Genomic DNA, 19,852 nt, shown 5'->3' on the forward strand with positions numbered 1-19,852 from the left:
ACAGTTCTGAATTCTGTTTTATGATAGAGCTTGTAAATACTAGTCATTGTAGCATGAACATAACCGTGCTTCTCCCTTTTATGTAAGGTGAGAAGCATGTCTAGCATGTTGGACAGCAATTTAATTTCTAGTCATTGTCTATGCAGTAAAACAAAATCATGTAAAACTATACACATGTATTTAGAAGTGCACATACACATAAATAATGGTGTGCCATTCAAGCATTTCAGCAGGTATGTTGGCACTGTATGGAATGGGAATGGGAAATGGTAATCTCAGTACTGAATTCTGCTAGAATTTATGTTTCTGCTTCAGTTCCTGCATCTAGGTATGCTGCAAGACTCAAACTTGGAGCTGAGTTGTGTGAACCAGCGGGGCTATTTGTAATGAAGGGAAGGTATAGATGGTAAGGGAGCGCCTTTTTTTTTTCTCAGCCACAGGTCTACACACCACTATTCTTGTGCAACAGGCTGAACAAATTCAATTAAAATGCCATCTAAGCTGTCTGTTCCACTCTGAAAAAGAACACAGGTGGGGGTTTCTTTGTGTGTGTAGAAAAGATGAAATGTTCCCTCTGAGATGAGAAACACAATTATTTTAATAGCAGCGGGGCCTTAGCAGAATTTCTTTCTCTTTGCACATACAGAGGTATTTAAGAGCAAGGACATCTTAGACATCATTAAGTATACATTTGTCTACTGAACCCTTATTCTGCCCTGAGTTCTGCATGTTTTATTGGTCCCTTTGAGCAGGCATTCACTTCTTGGTGTCTTTACCACCTCAGAAGAGTTGTCACCTTAGTGTGGAAAAGCAGCATCGTCAGTTGGTATGAGCTTGGGTCCTGATCTTGATGAAGCAATTGCCTCTGTGTGGCCGTGCAGCTGATACCAGCACTGCTGCAGAATGATTTCCTTTCAGCTGCTGTGGATGCTGGAGGTAGTGTAACACAGTGTGACACCGTGTGCCTTCACAGCATGAATTTTTGAAAAGTCCTGGGTGCTGTTTGTATGCTCTGTCCTTTGACAGAGCAGAGAGGAGATGCTGTAACAGCAGATATGAGGTGAAATCCCAGTGTTGCAGCGCACGTAGAGAATCTTTTCATTTTGAAGTGAGTAAGGTACGGATTTCAGGTAGCAGGAAAAAGCGTTTTATGATGAATTCTGGCAGTTTCCTGGAGACCTGTACATTTTTTTTTTCTACAGTTTTTATCACTCATCTTGGCAGGTTTAATTATGTTTGCTCATCTGGGGACCTTTTGTGGCTTTAGTTTCCCTATTGATAAGAAACACTTGTGCAGCCATAATCTCTTTTACGATGGATATGGTCTCAATGCTGCTTGGCTCCTTTATCCTTTGTATAATTTTGTCCCCCTAGTGTTCTGTGGGGCTTTTTTCTCCCTGTTTTGATTAGAATTGGAGTAATCTCTGTGAACCAGAGAAAGAAAATGAGCCTGGGCAGAGGGAAAATGAAAGAGCAGCTGCTGATACAGAGGCTCAGAGAGCCCCCTGGCTTTATGCTGGACTCTTAGCCACAGTTGAGAGACTTCTGAAGAAATGTGTTTTCATTGCTGTTTGTAACCAGCGGGCTCTCAGTGGAGCCCAGCACACAGTCTGGGAGCATTCCTTCCTCCTCACGCTCACAATCACTTCATGGTTAGCCTGAGGAAGAAAGGGGAAGGACCCAGCATGCCCACGTGCACTCACACATCAGTTCCCAAGTCTCATTTGTGCTGTTGAGTTTCTGGAGAAGTGGCACAGCCTCTGCTGGGCCAGATCGTCTGTAATACTGGGCCGTATGTGGCTGCCCAGGGCTGGCACATTATATATATATATAGATAGATAGATAGATACATATAACGCCAGCTGGGGATTCCTCCTGATGCCTCTGACCTCTCTGACCATGTGTTTAATGATACTCCAGCTTCTCAGAGCAGGAACTGAAAATCTGCTTATCAGTTACCTGTAAGTGCAACCAGTAGTGTTTCACTTTTACAAGCATTTGATTGCTGGCATGTTGAGAAATGGCACGTTAATCAGGTAAGTTGTTACAGCTGGAAATGATTAGTAGGAAATCAAGATAAAATGCTATTGGTAAAATTTTCTAACCTTCCAGATTTATCAGAGTACACCAAGCTTTCATATAGTTTATGTAAAAAAGACAAAAAAAACAACTTGTAATAATGGATTTAATTAAATTAATCTGAGGAAAGAATAACGTGGGCTTTGGAAGAAGCAATTCAAATCTCTCACTAGTCAGATACAATGTTTTGTTTTTTTACAAAGGAAAACATGTCTAAGTTTCTAGTAGGGCTTTTGATTATTTTAATCAATGGTTTCTCCCTAGCTTGCACAATATGTTCATTTATAAGAAACAGCACTGCTGTGGAAGATCACAATAGAACAATCTATGGGTGGGTTTTTTGCATAATTAAAGTTCCATTTTGTTTCCTTAATTACCTAACTGCTTATCTGATACAAAACTCACTGAAACAGTTCCTGATCCATTATATTGAAGCAAGGCAGCAAACTAAACTGCGTTAAAGGGATTAAAGAAATGTTTTCAACTTTAAAAGCACGTTTTAAATCCTTTTTGCACTCAACTGCTCTATTCTGAGCCCTTTCTAAATTGTACTTTTATCTGATAACCAGCAAGCACTTTACAAACCGTGATTACACTCAGTGATTATTGCAGCACCAAGATGTGCGTGAGGTGCTTCAGAAAGCAGCTCACACATGGGTCTGTTAATAGTGTTCACTATTTCCTTTATAATTAAGTAATTGCATTTGCTCCTGAGCTTTACTGAAGCCAGTGGGGTTCTGCACAGACCCGTGCAGCTGCTTTCTCGCACAGAGCTTACACCATGGGGAAGTTACTCCCATGTGGGGTTTTAGAGTGGATTTGTATTAGAGCAGACACAAGTAAAGCAAGAAGACTAATGAAGTGGAGGGAGAGCAGAAGGAGTAGAACAAATATGAGGGTAATAGGGTCAAAGGGTCCTTCATCTGAGGCCAGGAATAGCTTGATCATTACACTTACACATAGATGTGTAATTCTCTTAACGAGATTATTGTAGATTTGGCAAACGAAGCCTTCGAGGGTAATTTGAGGAAGAGGATGAGCAAGAAGTAGGAGAAGATGGAAGGTGCAGAGGGCATAGCAAGCAGCAGCTGAGGTAGGAGGGTGAAAGGAAGGGAGAAACACAACTCTGGTGCCAATGGCAGAGTATGGCTATTCTGCTGTACACGCTAAGGTAGCAGTACAAAATAGGGATATTGGTACATGTTTCTCAGGGGGCTTACATGACATTGCTGAGATGCAAGGGGACTGCAGGTGAGTGAAGTGGTTCAAAGTGTCACCATCTACAAAGACAGAGTGCTGTGATTTTCTCCAAACTGCTCACATCGGTGCCACCGTATCTTACTAGGTGGTTAGAGTTAACTCTGCTGATTATGCTGCTCTTTGATAGACACAAGTTAATAGTAGGGCTATGAATTGTGGTTGGATTTTACCATTGGGATTAAAAGCTCTTAATTTAGGTACTCTTTTTGGTCTAATTTCTTGACAGATTTATTAACTCAGTAGAATTTGACAACATAAGGACATTTAAAATTTTACATTTCTCTTTCGCTATCCCTTACATAATTTTTTCCATAATTCTTTAATGAACTATTTTCTTAATTTACCATTTTCTACAGGGTGAAGGAAAGGAGTACACCCTAGGCTTTCAGAAGTGCACAAGGAAATATCTGTACAGGTTCTGGGCCAAGATTTCTGGAAAAGATTAGCAATTTTTAAATCCACCTTTTATGAAAGCTTAAAGGTAGGCAGTTTCTTCTGAGCTAAGTACCCTAAATTAATGGCTTCTGGAAAGCCATTTCTTTTGCAGACTTCTGTAGTGCTACTGGGAAGGGAGGCATCTGGCCCTGTCCATGCTTTAATATCATGTGTACATGCATCAGTAGTTTAGTAAGGGCAGTGAGGTGCACAGGCTCTGACAAGAATTGAGCTTTAGCAACTTCTTCAAATCCAGCAGTGTGAGAGTTTTAAAAAAAAAAAAAAAAAATTTGAATCTGTGTAGCCTTGAGGCACAGAGCATCCTTTCCATATGTGCTCTCAGATTTTGCATCTTGCTTTTCTAATCCATGCTGTGGATGAACTTCATTGTCCTGGAGCTTAAAGGTCACTGCTGCTACTTCCAGCTGCTGTTGGATTGTCAGGATGGATATTTGGGTTGTCTACAGGTTAGCCCATCATTCTGGAATAGCAGTGTGACATTGTCCCAGTACTGGGTTTCACTCCTTTCTTTACTGCATTGTGAACTATTTCTTGCTACTTTTCATGAGCCAGTAATCTCGGCTGTGGCATTTTCAGGAGAAATGTTTATGTGTCAGAATTCTGAGGAAAAAGCAGAATTGTGATTGTTGTTCCTTTTCCTTACTTCATTGCCAAATTTTGCTCGTATAAACAACACACCTTATTTTATTTGAAATGCATATTTATCCTTTTAAAGGATACTTGTAATGAAAAATAGAAAAAGTAACTGATCCGAACAGTACTTACTGGTGGTTTCATATTGCCGGTGGCCTGAATTCCAGCCCCAGTTCTGAGTGCTAACGTGCAAGACTCTTTTATGTAGTAGTGGCCTCTGTGTTGTGTTTATGTCTACCAACTTTTATGCACACGTCTAAGTTCTGTGTTACAATTTCCTTCCATAGACCAGTGAGCAAGGACTTTCCATGTGTGTAATTTTGTTTATGAGATGGGAGCCCTTTATATTTCCATAATCTGTTATAAAACATTTGTCATTTTTAAATGCTGTCTTCAGGAGAAAGCATTTAGACTGCATTTAGTAACATAAATCAAAGTACTTTTCTCTTTACACGTATTATAAGAAGCTGTGAGGAGTTATTTGTGGTGATTTCTAAATACCGGGGAAGTGACCACTATGAAAATATTTGAGGTAGCTTGAAGCTATAAAATAATGTTTAGAAAAGGCTAAAGTAAACCTAAAAAAATAAAGATAAAGGGAAGCAATCCTTCTTATATGTAATAAATAGAGATCTCTAACATTGTGCACAACAAATATAAAAATAATCATAAAGGGATTCAGGTTCCTGGGAAAAGTGTACGCAATGATTTTGGAAAATCAGGAACTTCACAATTGTAGGATAAGTTCTTTCTTTTTCATAGCCTAACAACGTTTCTGCACATTCCTCCTTTTCACTTGGATTTTTTCATTTATCTCCCATGTTCCTGGCTTGGAAGAAGTGTTTTCTTCCAAAGAGTGTAAAACAGCTTCCAGTGGAAGCTGTTGTGTAACATATGTCCCAGAAGGAATGAATACATCCCTGTCTGCTCATCAAATATTATGAGAAGTAGGGCTGATGTTTCTGGCTTCCAAGACACATTTTCTCTCCTACTGAGCCAAAGAGAAAGTGTTGATAGTTCAAACCCGCACATGTGCAGACTTTCTCCATGCTGTAATTGCCCAATTTCCCAGAGATCCTTCGAGATCAAACGAACTGGATGGAGATGAAGGAGAGGTTTGAGAAGGAGAAAAAGGAATATCAGTAGCATGCAGCTCTTCAGTGTGACGATGTGATGCACAATTACAGCAGCCATGGGTGACATACAAAGTATGGGTGCACAAATCTGTCTCTCAAAACTCACGTGCTAGGCCTGGAGTTCTTGCACGTGGCATGGTATATACGTGCCACAGAGTAAAACCATGCTGTGAACTGGGCATATTCACTACTGAGGCTGGGCAGAGCAAGTCTGGTTCTGTTAATTTAATGTCACCAAGAGCACTTTGTATCCTCATTGCGAATATGCTCTCAAAATTTACACGTGATTTTCCATATATCCTGGTTTATTAAATATCCTGGTTTATGAACAATAAACACTGCTTTGAAACAGTGCTGGAATCACGGTGCTGGGACCTCTTCTAGGCTGGTCTTACTTTTCTGTGTGGCTTCAGTGTTACCCTCACTGCAGTAACTGATGTCAAGAGACTGTTGCAGTTGGGTAATACGCTTGAATGTCGATTTGAGCACACTTCTCCAGGCACAGTCAGTCAGGATATTGGGGTTATTGCAAACAGCAAGAAACAGGTACTTGATTTTGCTGATTTCCCATGTCTACTCTTGGGTTGTTGTTGTTTTGTTTTGTTTTTTCCCCCCCAACAGGATGAAAAATTCTTTAGGTTTTCAGAAAGTTTTCATATTTCTGGTTACATTTTAGGAGCATATAAGAGATTTTTCCTGTACATTTTGGAGGGTGTACAGATTCAGCTCAGCCTTCGTTATTAACTCCAGCCTGGGATCATCAGAAGTGTGTGTTGTTCCAGGCTTAGGCTGTAACTGTGACACGGATCAAAATATCTGCCAAGCTGTCCTTTCCCTCTCGTAAAAGCAGATTAGCAGCCTGGCATCTGTTTTCTTCAGGGAAGGTGGCACAGATGCCCGTGCTGCAGAGGAGCTGACTCACGGCGGTATAGCTGACCTTTGTGCACAGTGTCGGCTGATGAGTGGAAGGAGCACACGGGCTTGCCTGTCATCCTGTACCCCCGATGCTAGCAGGCAGGGACAGAGGCTTCTTGTTCTTGTTGTTAATGTGATGCTGGGCTTTGGGGCTTCCAGCAAAGCTCTTAGGCTGTTAGATCCTCTCCCCATGAGTTCTGCTTGTCTTCTCTCCTGCAGTTGGCAGGTGGGAAACCTACATAAAGACAGCTCTGTCTCGTTGTTCGAGGAGGTTCTGGAAAGGTTAGGCACCGTGAGTGCAGTAAGCTGTTTAAAGTTCTGACATCAGACTCCCTCAAGTCTTAAGTGGCTGGAAAGGAAATTATATCTGACCTGCATAGGAAATGAGGTGTGCTGTCAACTTGAAATGCATAAAAATTACTTATTTTAGACCAAATGCAATCTTACCTACATACAGATGACAGAATCTTGTCTCAAAGTTCTGTTCTTCCACTTTTAAATATGCTAGGTTAGAAAGAAAGTCTTCCTGCTGAAAAGGTTAAAATGCCAAATAACCAACCCTTTAAGACCCCGTATCCTATACTACATTTCTGTGAGCTTTTACCCTCCTTGGTATGTGGGTCAGATTCTTGCAAGTAAGGAGAATCCAATCTCACAGGCTTAACAAAAAGTTTCATGAGCTAGATTTTGTTTGTTTAGTGTATAAAGCTTGTTTCCATAGAAAAACAGCATAAGAAAAAATATCAAAAGTTGAAATTATTACCATCTAGGTACGAGGGGTATTCAGATAATAAAAGGCCTTGAATAAGGAAACCTGGAAGTATGCATGAAAAGTTTCTGGTCAGGTACGTTAAGGATTATGAGGAATTCTTAACCATATGAAAAGCAAATTTGTTACCACCAATGGTTCACTTGTCCAGAAATCTTTATCAATTGCAGTCTTTAAATCAAAGTAGATACCTGTCTTAACCAGATCATCTACCTGTCAATGTAGAAATGACAAACTTTTGCTGCGCATTTGGCTGGTTTTAATGGTCTCATAGCTTTTAAACATGGGAATTTGTCTCAGCTGGTGCGGACAGACTTCAGCAAAGCTGCACAATTTATGCATCAAGGCATTTGGCCCAGATGCTGCAGGCTGCAGTAAGCTCTCCCACCGGCAGTTAGTCCATCTGGGAATTCTCTGGGCATCCAGATCACTGGGAAGGATTTTTCAGGGCAAAAATAGCCTCCTTCATTTAAGGGAAAATAGTTTGTTCATGGGTAGGGGAGAGCCGCCCTCCTTCCTCCTCCCCAGCCACATCATTTGTAGATCACCAGAGGCAGTCAAAAGATGCTGTGACGGGACCCTCAGTCAGGCAGAGCTTGTATGTGGCACTGCCTAGATCTGTCTTTGTGTTTAACATCTTTAAAAAAGTCCAAAAAGGATGTAAGACAGAAGATCAGCTTTAGTTAACATAAAAATTGGTGTCAATAACAAAAGAGGAGAAAAAGTGCGTCAGAATGTACATTTTTAAAAGTATTAATAAACTGTGATTTTTCTGCCCACCATGTCTATCCAGGACAGTTTCAGGCAACTGATTTCTGAGCTGTAGCTAACTCTGCATCCCTAAACAGGTGTTTTGGTGTTTTCTGTTGTTGTTTGCTTTTTGTTTTTCAGCAGGCTGAGACCTGGCTTCTCACTCCTGTCCCTCCCCATGGCCTGCTGCAGCAGTGCTGCTTGCAGACCCCATGCTCTCTGCTAGTCCAGCCCCGTACTCTGAACAGTTCTTTCTCTTAAGTGTGCATAATAACTCTGAAAGACAGGAAGCATCTCTGTCTGCTTACAAGGGAGTCTACCAAATTAGCCACTTAAAACAAAAAAACAAACATATATCTTAAAGTTCATGAGGGAGAGATTATGGACAAGCAGGACCAATGGAATGGAAACCACAAAAAAAAACTCTGAAAGGAAACATTTCACATGGATGAAAGACATAACTGGTGAGATTTTGCACAGTTTGTCAGCTTCCTGCCTGATAGGCAGATTGATGGCAGTGTTCTCATGGACTTAACTCCTGCTTGATGAAGAGCAATTATCTAATATGTAATGATACTTCTGTGCACCTTTAATCAGCACAAAATATCCCCAGAGATGGAAAGAAACTGCTGTAGATAGGGGAAGGTGTTTTCTGCCATCAGCAGGTTCTGCAGGTTGTGCCTGAAGCAGGCTCTCTGCCTGTCAGGATTGGGCCCACCAGGACGGGGAAGCAGACAGGCACGGTAAAAGCAGGCTCCCCTGTCTGAGCAAACTCTGGCTCGTTTTCCTCTGATCAAACGTTCTTGGTGAAAGGTGCAGCTTGGATTCTTTAAAGCATCTCATTATAGGTTATATTTAGAAGTGGGAAGAATATATTATTAATTATAAGGATGCTCTAGAGCAGAGAAGCTGTTTAATCCATGCCCTTGATGAACAGAAGACTTGCTGTACTGAAGGAAGGTTACACAATTAACAGTTTATTCATTAGGAGTTCATCAGATACCAAACTATCCTTATCTTTACTACCCTAAATATCTGACATAGTATATCTGACAATTTCCTTGTTATTGCTTAAGTGATAAGAGCAAGAGACGGACACTGCCACAGGAAGGTGTACATAATACAGTTCACGTATATATTATCTGCCAGATTACACAGATTATTTTACATTTTTGTTTACAGATTAAGTGATATCCTGCTGCCCCAGTGTAAGTCAGTGGGGTTTGCTGGGAAGAACTGGGAATGTAAACTTTTGCCACATAATTCTTGGTATATGTGTTGCTAAATGGGTGCACACAATACATAGCTGCTTACTGTGAGGATCATTGGAGCTTTTTTCATATTTTTTTGTTCCCATTACACTCCTTTTATAAAGCTAGCTGGCCATCGGGTTCATTCCAGCATCGTTGTGCATACCCACATTAATCTGTTCAGCACTTTCAAATCCACAGTCTGTGCTGTTCAGCATTTCTCCAACTTAGGGATTTTTAGAAGTACTTTCAAAACATTCTAATACAATTTGTTCCTGTCTTCAATTTAAGATAAATATCTAGTACCTGTTTTTTATTAATGGTTTGACGTATTCTGATGGACTATTATTTAAATTGTGCTTACAAGCCTGGTTTAGAGTTGAGCATTACTTGGGTTCAGAAGTGAGGAAGGCAAGAGCTTAAATGTGCCAGAATGTGTGTGGAATAAGCCTTCTTCTGGAATTTGCTTCTGGCTTTGCTGTAATAGGACCGGAGCACTTTGGTATGTATATTACGGGGAAGTCTAGAAATTAATATATGGGAATAAAAATATATCAGTGATTATCAGTAGTTTTTTAGCATTCAGCCTCTCAGCCTTCCTAGCTCCTGGAGCTGTGCTCAACAACTTGTCTAAAAAATGGAGTAGTGACCAAGGTGTTGCTGGTAGGCTTAGTGCTAGTTTCTCTTTAACAGTCCAGGATCACAGTGCCACAGAGTTGAAGGGAGGTTAGAAAACTCCTTATCATTTGTATCAGTAAACCAAAAATGGTCAAATAACATTTGATTCAATAAAAAGTAAATACATCTCTTGTCTAAAATTATCTGTACAGAAATGGTTCCAAGATGCTTTCAGACTCTGCTGAGTTACAAAACGCACAGGGAAGTATGATTGATTTATTGTGTGCTGCAATCTGGATGATTTTGTCACTGAATCTTTAGTGAGGAAGGTTGATGTTAATAAAGCTGCAGTGTATTTAAACCTAAAGCCTACAAATAAAGAAGTATTGCTATGGATGGGGAGAATATAGGTATTGACAATGTTTCTGTAGAGAACATCTCTTCCCGCAGTCTCTTCTAAGTCAAGTCATGAGGGATAGGCTTCACAAATCAAGGCTTCAGAGTTGGGTCTGGTGTGCCCATGGGACACCCAGGTAACAGAAATTAGGCTGTGCTGCTTCTGCCCACAGCTGACACTGACATTGCCACCTGAATAGATGACAAAAGACTTGCAGTAAGTCACACGTTGCTGGAGGAAGGCTAAGGCAGTTGTTCCCCAGCTGCTCACCTTTGCTTCTCAAGGCCATCGTGGGCCCAGAGAGCTGTATTCAGCAGCTAAATGCATCGATTTGTCAGCTGTGGGGCTGCGTGAGAAAGTTTGAAAGTTGTTCAAAAATCTGTTTGCCCACCAGGCTTTGGAATCTCTGATCTAGGGCAGTGAACAAGTTTTCCTTTCAAAAGTTGCATTTCTCAGGGTTAATTAGCTGACTTCCATTCATGCCTAGCTTGTGCTGCCTTAACCTCCTGACTCTCATTTCTTCCTTGACGCTCTTCTTTCTTCCCATAGCATGTCTGTATTTGAACTTCACTGATTCCCAGCTACATTGCTACCAGTCTGTGTGCTAGGTCAGCTGTTACCTTTGAGTATTTTATTCTCCTACGGCTTTCCTGAATCAGAATTGCCTTGAAAGCATCATGCATCACTAATCATGGGGGAACACAGTGGATCACGATAAATTTTAAAGGCTGTCTACATCCAGGCTCAAGTTTTCTAAGTAGACATCCCTGGACAGGTTTAAAAACAAACCACGAGTGTGCCAAGATAGCTCTGAACTTTGGTAAAGAAACCTTCATGAGCTGTGCAGATGACTTTAGTCCCAGGACTTGAAACTTGCTTATTTGTTACTATAAAACCCGATGTCATTTGTCTTTTCAGCTAACTGTACAAATATCTCACCTCATTAGGCTGTGCATAAATAAATTGTTTTATAACCTATTAAAACTATTCTCAGGGCACTACCCTTGAGAATAACTTTCTTCCTTGAGGTTGTTTGCAGCATTTATGTGAAACATGCTTGTCCTGTAAAAGCCACCTTGCTTTTATTTTGGCAGTCAATCTGTTTCAGCAATTAGGATTAATCCTGGGATTTTAAATTCCTGATTATTTCACTCTGATCTGAGAGATGATAGTCGGAGCAAGGTACACGCTATCTATTCTAAACATGCTGAACCCTTTGTACACTAAGCCTATTTTATCCCTCCCATCTCTAGGTAGAGCAGGAGTCGTGTGATTGTTGAAGACTCCTAACCCATGCTGTTGTAAGGGCTGTACTATGCAGTGCAATGGAATTAAATCCATTTCTCTGGGAACTTCTGAACAGAAATTACTGTCAAACAAATTAGACCACAGAATCTAACTTTTTATCAGTTGATTCAACTGTTAAGGCCATTTACAATATGATTTCATGACCCTTCTATTTACGTTTTCTTGCTAGTCTTTCCTAATTTGTCTTTTGAGTTGCTCATAGTAATTTATATTATGCAGTCACAATGTGCTTTGTGCACCAGTGCCAAAGAAATTCCCAAGACACATCCGTCACAGATATTGCTGCCCCCATGCAAGCCCTTCTCACTATAAACTGGGATCTTGTTTGATATGGTTTGGTTTGGGTTTGGAGGGGATAAGGGAGAATAACTAAATATAACACATATGTTTATATAACACTCTTTAGCAGAAAATCTGATGTCTTGTAGGGTTAAGTGAAGTAAACGAAGGAAACAGCAACCTGTTCTGGGCTAGAGGGAAGGTGTGGGCAAATGGAGTAGAAAGCTCTTTTCCTAGCTTCCACATCAAGATGGAAGAAAAGGCGAGGGAAAGAAAATACCACTGCAGACTAAATGCACGTACCTTCAGCTGTGATAGTAATTTAATTCACAAGATGGATTCTGAAATGTTTATTATGCATCCCAAAAACTTCACTGGGGATGTATCAGATGCAAGTCAGTAATGAGTGTAGACTGGAATATACATTCATATATATGTATGTATGTGTATATATATATTACACAATATACATGCAAACTTGTGACTGAAATTTTTTTGTTGTTTGAACTGTAAATCTGCAGGAATTGAGAACTCTGTATATTGAATTTACCAAAACTCCCTTCCTCTCTTCTGAACTGTTGTTCATTTAACAGTTATGCTTGTATTGTGTGAGAAAATGAAGGTACTAGTTCTGTACACAGGCACATATGAACATATATTTTGTTCTTGGTATATCTCTGAGACAGGAATGCCAGCTATGACAAAAGAAGATTTAAGGACAGTATTCAAGGAGGGAAGTTCTTGTTGAAAAATAAAATAATAATAAAAAAAAATCTTCTTTTAACAAAGAACAACCAAACCATTCTTGAAGGTGATGGGGAGTTAGGCAGGAATTTTAAGGTCCATAGTAAGTATAGCAGTGGAAGTTGTGAAGGAACGACTCATTGGCTTGTCCAAGATGAATTAAACCACTTTAGTATAGTATTTTCTCTGTTGCAAAATGAAGTTTTAGCTTGTTTGGATTTTTTATTATTTTTATTTTTATTTCTGAAGAACCTTGGAAAATTTAAGGAGGCAGTCTGGAAAGGATGGGAAGTTATTTCAATAGAGGTAGAGAAACTCTTCAGACCTGTAAAACGATGTATTTCCACAAAGGGGGTTCTGTTCAGTCTGTTGATGAAAAGTCTTGTGGGTTTCCCACCAGTAGAAACTGTTTAATTACATTTTGTGTATGCTCTTAGAGTACCTGTTTGGTGAGAACCTGACAAATGGTCTTCTGAAAGTAAATCAATTCTGTTTTCTTGGGCTTTCTTGAATATACATGATGTCCGGAGCCTGAAAAGCACAGCAGTGGCACAAGAGGAAGCAAACAGTGGGGCGCCAGTTAGGCTCTGTGGTCCTGTGAAAGACTTTGTAGCCTCATGTAAAGAAAAAGAAGAATGTGCCATTGGCGGTAGTGAGTAAATGGAACCTTCTTGTCTTCTTTGCTCTTGTCTCCTTATAAATAAACCATTGTTGTCCATCCTTGGCATTTGCAGTTCATTGTGATAAATTGGTGTTGATGTGTCTGACATTTCAACCAAGTTGTTTAATGGTGCTTTTCTGAAAAGGCAGACCTTGCTATAACTCGAATTAGTCCAGTCAATATCCAGGGTAAGACCATTCACTCTCACGTACAGCGCTAACCCTTTCCTTTCTGTGTGGGTGAAGAAAGGAGGAAGTAAATATTTTGGTCACGTAAGCCCAAAAGGTCTGCGTTTGTGTTAGCGGCATGCACAACAGAAATATAAGTCTGGATTGCAGCTACTAAAAGCCTGTTACATAGCACAAGCAATGACATTGAGTCCACTTGCACTTCTGCAGTGTCTCTAGGTGAAAATAACAACCTTGCTGAAATAATGCAGAAGGATTTTCCTCAGAATTTTGCTTTGAGTTTTATGTAGGATCCTCTCTCTGTTATCTGCTAGTGCTTTCTCAACAGAGAGTTACTATGAGCATGAAGAAGATGGTCCTGCTTGTCATCAAAACACAATTCCTTTCCATGACTGTAGTCTGAACAAGAAGAGCTAGAACGGTTTTTTGAGGTGGAGACCAATAACCTGATTAACAAACGCTGTCATGACTTTTTTGGTGTCCCATTTCTCCCGGTATGCTAGTCAAATACAAACCTCGCTCTCAAATGCACTACACAAATGCAATGAAGAGACAAACTTTTGAAATGCAAGACCATGGCAATTCATTTGGAATGATAAATCTGGGAAAGAAAGTTACTTTTATCTCATATTTTCCCCACAGCCAGGCCTTGTGCCACTCTCACTCCCCAGGCCTCTTGTGCTGCCTCACAGACGTGCAGCCTGTGGCCCTCCCTCTCCCTTTCCCCTCAGTTGCTGTCCTCTCCTCAGAGCTCCCCTCAGTGGTGCCGCCATTAGCGGTGAGGTGAGGTGAGGCCTCTGCCGCCTTCCCTCCCTGGCAACCACAAGGCCTGACCTGCTGGCGTTCTGTCTTTGGTCATTATCTGGCTCTGTGTGAAGGTCAAAAAGTTGTATTGACTTGGCTGTATATTTTTATTTTTCCAAGTGGCATTCATCAGACTTGTAAGTGCCCGTGCAAGTGCTGGGTATCAGCAGCAGAAGCGGTATGCTTGGGGTGGGAGCCCTCTGTGCTTGAGGGGCTGTGGGCCAAACAGACTGATTTTAGCTCCCCTTTCTCTTGTTTGAGGTGGCTGCTGCTTACCAACGAGCTGCCACAGAGTTCGTTTTTCCTTCTCTTTCCATGAGTTATTTGGATGTGTTAAAGAAGGGAGGTGGGCCCCGGCATGCAGCTCTGCGGATGGTGTCCAGAACAGCCCTGTCTTGATGAGGCAAAGTCAGCTTCCTGAAGGGTGAGGACAAGCCTCTGGTTTTACACCATTTTATGCAATTCACGAGTGACCTGGTTTTCAGAAGTGCTGTCTGATTTCTGTGGAAGGACATAAGTGTTTGGCACCTGTGAGTGGTCTTGCAGTCATGTGTAGAGGGGAGAGCAGGGCTGAGGGGAAAGCATGCGTCATGGTGGCACAGCTGTCCCTGCCGGTGGCAGCACACAGCTCTGAGCTGGCAGAGGTGTTGATCCCAGTGCCTTGTTGCTGGAGAGCCCTTCCTGTGTCAGGTGATTTTTATTACTGGCCTGCCGGTAAAATAATAATTAAAAAGCCTAAGTAGGATTCCCCGACCCCACTCCCTGCCTTTAGATTATGAAATGTTCCTAAATGTTACTTAGGTCTGTAGTGAGCAAATTTCAACAAAAATGCTTTCTCGCCCCAGGGTTATAAAACTTCATTACAGCTGCTATTAACTGTTTGTCTGTGGCAGGACCTAATTTTTCCTGATGTATTGGTTGCTCACAGCTTCTAGAAACTGCTTGTAAAAGTGCTTCAAGGTGATGAGAAGATGGAGAAATCCTGGGATTAAATGACATTTCCTTCTAAGTGGCTGATTGATGCTTTGGGGCTGTAAAAGAGCCCTCTAAGGCCTTCTTCTGCAGGTGGAAATGGAGAGGTATAATTTTCATCCTCTCTTGCTCAGTACTTGGGAAGCAGACAGACTTTGCATAAATTTCTTTAGCAGGGCAGAGTAAGGTGAAAGATTCATTTAGTTTTTATTTCAGAATTGAGGTTCCTCCCTTTTCAGAAGACCTGCAGCCATACGTAGCATTATCCTCATTAATACCAATGGAAATGCCATTTGAAAATGTGTAACTTTTTGAACAGATGAATTGGTCTGTTTAGTAAGCAAATCCTGTCCAACTGGGTGGTGGTTCCAGAATACTAAACAATTGTTGAAACAGTGGAACATTACACATTTGAGCAGCCTTGTCACAATAAATGTAGATATGTTGCTCTTTACACAAGTATGAAAAAAAGAGGAATTTTTGCAATGCAGAATAGTTTTGCAAGAAGACCTGATTCAAGAGGCAGCAGCACATTGTGGAGAGCAAAGCCTCAGCATAAAGCTGAGCGCTTCCAGGCCATGCACAAACTGAGATGGTAAGGAGAAAGTAGGAATGGACAACCAGGCTACAAGAGCATGTAAAGAACAGTGGGGCCTATGCTTGGTTTATTGTAACACCAGGTCACTGAGATGGCCAGAAACAAGAACCTGTCTGCAACAAAATGCTAGTTGTATGTGAATCTAAGTTCTGTTCCACTTCCCTCAATTCCTTTGAGTTTAAAGTTAAGGGATTATGGGGTTCTTGATATAAACAGTGTCTTTTTTCTTTTCTTTTTTTGCATGTAAAAGTATTGTGGTCTCTCCTGGGGAACATGTACAGGAGATCTAAGCAGCCATACCTCAAAATCACAGTTGAGTTGAGATTTCATGGCAAGTTTTCTCAGGACTAAGCCATACAAAATCAACATAACTTTAAAAAAGTGCAAACAATGTTAGCAATATCTAGAAATATGTTAAACTTGTGGTTTTTTCTTTCTTTATTTTTTTCTAGCCAAACAAGTATGCCCAGCTGAAAAAATTAGCTGTGGAGACTCAAGCAACAAATGTATCCCGTCGTCCTGGAGATGTGATGGGCAGAAGGACTGTGAAAGTGGCATTGATGAGGCTGGTTGCACTCCTGGTGAGTTGGAGTAATACATTAATACATATGCAACATCTCCCCTTAGGACTATAAAAGTTCTAGAGTGACTATTACAAATTACATGTAAAAGGATGACTTTTCCTGCCAACAAAATTCATTCATTCTACATTTGCAATGCTAAGTAGTGGATTTTAGAAAAAGTGAGGAAAGACAGATTCTCCGGTTGGAGCTGGCTAGAGAATGTGAAGAGAACTCTAGTGAGAATTAACTATTCTTTTAATGCTCTAGTAGAATATAGTCAGTTTAGAATATGATTATAAGGGCTTAATACCAGGTGCTGTGCTAAAGATTTCAATACCAATGTTCAAACCTTGTTCTCCAATAGCTCAGCAGCTTACTGCCCCCTCTTTCCTCCTGCAGAATATATCCCTGTGGGCTAGGTTAGCTTCTGCTGGGATATAATGGATAGGCCTGGACGTTTCTTTATAAATAGCTTGTTGATTTCACTGGACATAGAGAGAATGATATACTGTTTACTGTAACAGTTGTAAATTCAGTCCCTAAATGGCCATTGCCTTTTATTAGCCCTTTTTCTGCTGCATGAAAGAGCTCTTTAACAGTGTTTTCCTTCTGTGAAAACTCCTACACTGTGTAATCAAGTCATTTCTCAAACTGTCTTTTTGATAGACTAAACATATTTAATTCTTTATGCTTCTCGTTGTCAAGTATTTTCTTTTGAATGAATGCTTGACTCATTTTTGTGGCTCCCTTTGATATCCCAAATGGTTTTCATGGTTTTCCAACTTTCTTTTTATACAGACCACTGGAACTTAGGGAATAGTCTTACCACTACTGTTCAGAAGTGAAATCACATTTCTATTATTGCTCTCATATAACTGTGTTATTAGAGTTATATGTTGTTATTAAATTATTTGTTGCTATTAAGTGCAAATGGTCCCAGGCTACTAAGAATTTGTCTCTTGTTCTGTGTGATTACCTTCAACCCTCTGTCAGTGTTCCAGTCATTTCAGGCGATATCAGAAATATTATTTTTACTTGCAGATTACTGGTGAAAGGGCTGAATGAGTGCATGTAAACACACACTAATGTTTCTTAATTTGAAAACTCAATTTTGGGGTTTTACACATACCCAGTTCATAATCCACATTGTCTTTTCATTGAAGTTGTGTAACAAAGCTCAGTATGAAGGTTCAACGTGACTCACTAATTTGATGAAATACCGATTAGAGAGAAACTTTTCCAAAGCATCTCCATTCCATATTGCACTGACTCAGAGGTCCAGGGGTGATGGTAACAGGCTGCTTTGTGTGGGATGAGCTCTGGGCTTGCTCTGAGTTTGTGCAGCATAGTTCCGGTTGGGTTGGCTTGCAAGGAAAAGAAATAGGTTGCCTTACATTGCCTCCTGTTTCATGTAGAATTAAGTGCTTGTGCACAAACCATTCCTAATTTATTAATTATGATGATGTCGTAAGTTGGTAATGGGCCCTGGTCCTTTGTCCTTTAAGCTACTGATATTTTGGCAGTTTTAAAGTCTTTTTCAGCTTTCTGTATGAAACTCTTAGGGTTCTGTCTATGGCATATGCTTTCTTTTTTTTTTTTTCATTAAACTGGATTAAAGGCAAGTTCAGAAGAGAATTGTAAAAAAAAAAATTATTCTTTTCCACTATGAGTTAGTGAAGTTAAAACAACTTTACACTGGTGGCTGCCTCGACTAATTTAATGCTGCTGCTCACATTAGCAGTTGTCATCTCATGGAGTTTTTTATTTATAATAATACTTTATTAGAAATTGCTTGCTTTGAACTTTTTTTTTAAGGCTCTGAGGTAACCCCCAAAATGAATTTAGATATGTTCTGAACGCCACATAATTTCAGCATGATGATGCTATTAATGGATTTAGAAATAGCTGAGTGTTTCCCTTCTCGATGTTTCAGCATCTCTAGCCTTGCTTATGTGCCATATTTTTAGTGCACATTTAGGTTCTTAAAATGGAAATTTAATCCAAGGACAAATTACCATCTTCTGATGGTTGTTGGGTAACTCATGTGAAATGAATTACTGATTATCATCTAGCTCCTTCTGGTTGAGTGTCGTCCCCACATTGGTGCCACCTCAGTGGGTACAAATTGGCAGTCACTGTTGGGGAGTTGCTGCTGAGTCTAAATGTGGGATGGGCTCTTCTCTAGCCAGCGGTGAGGCAGAAGGGCATTGACAAGTAAACTTTGAGCTTTCTGGGTGGGTAAAAAACATCAGAGGCTTTCAGTCCTGAGATCTGTCAGCTCAGCACCTTTCAGAGGCATTAAATTAACTTTGAGAGGAAAACAGGAGATACTCTTGAATAGCTGGAGTGGGAGCATTTTTGATGAGGTTGCTTGTCAAATTAAGGTGTTTCCATCACGGATGAGAATAAATGAGTTAGCTGTTTAAACTCCAAGAGCTTGTGGAGGATTGATAGCTATCCTCCCTTTTGTCCAAATCTGATAAAACCTGACTAAGCCTATCTACTGATACTCTGTGAACATTCCCATTTCTTTTCCATATAGAATCCTTCTTTATCCGTTTTCTCTTATCTCAGTAGCAGACAAGATCACGATTCAAAAAAAAACCTGTTCCTAGGTTCAGACCTCTTTTTTTTTTTTTTCTTTTCTCCTCTGCATTCACTTTTTTGTTTTCATTTTAAATGAAACTTCACCACTGGCTGTCAGCTGCAGCCCCTCAGCGCAGAGCACCATGTCGTAGCTAAGGCTGCAGCTCTCATAGAGCTGACAAACTTGTCCGCAGACAACACGTTTTTCAGGACAAATGTTTAGAAGGCAATTTATTTGTGCTCATGACAATTTCTGTGTTGAGAGTTTGCACATGCAATCTCCTTTAAGCTTTGTATTGGCCACATCTTTGGTGGATTATCTCGCATGAATGGAAAACAGACTGGTGTCCTACAGCCCTCTCCTTTTCTAGCGGTCACTGCTGAAGACCAGCTGTTTTGCCTGGCACCCTGTGTGATCTGAAGTGGATTTGTCACTGCAGAGCTTAGGATAACTTTTCTTCAAGAAAGGAAAGAACTTGCAGTCTTGTATGCTGTTCTTGCAGCACCTCCATTAGACAAGAGGTTCAGCTGCTTAGTTAGGAAGCTCTGGACTTACCTGGGCACAGTTATGTTGTTAACCCACAAATAAGGAAAAATTTCTCCCCAAACTTCCACCAAGGAAACAATGGAAAGTGTATTATTTAACCTGCAGTGGATAAAGCATTGGTAATTAGGCATCCAGATTTGTGTCTGCACAGGTTGTAATTGCACCAGGGATTAGCTGTGGGTAGTAATCCTCGCATGTAGTTAGCTAAGTGCCTGTCGGCCTAAGTAACTTCCAGCAAGCTGAGCAGCAGGCTTTAAGTCCACTACTAATGTTCAGTGCACAAACAATTGTTGAAAATGCAAATACCTACCTTTTTCAAAATCACAGAGTACATAAAAC

At 40.5% G+C, this 19,852-nt stretch overlaps 1 protein-coding gene across 3 annotated transcripts in view; it reads left to right on the forward strand.

The window, feature by feature from the left end:
• The window catches only part of LRP8 (LDL receptor related protein 8), a 166,436-nt gene that overhangs the window by 110,294 nt on the left and 36,290 nt on the right, over positions 1–19,852 (forward strand). For all 3 annotated transcript variants that reach the window (XM_068690150.1, XM_068690151.1, XM_068690152.1), the window contains one exon: positions 16,270–16,398. In XM_068690150.1, coding sequence (XP_068546251.1) covers positions 16,270–16,398 — 129 coding nt within the window. The remainder of the gene's footprint in view (positions 1–16,269; positions 16,399–19,852) is intronic.

The sequence above is a fragment of the Anas acuta genome, chromosome 8 (assembly GCF_963932015.1).
Source record: "Anas acuta chromosome 8, bAnaAcu1.1, whole genome shotgun sequence".
Classification (NCBI taxonomy): Eukaryota; Metazoa; Chordata; class Aves; order Anseriformes; family Anatidae; genus Anas; species Anas acuta.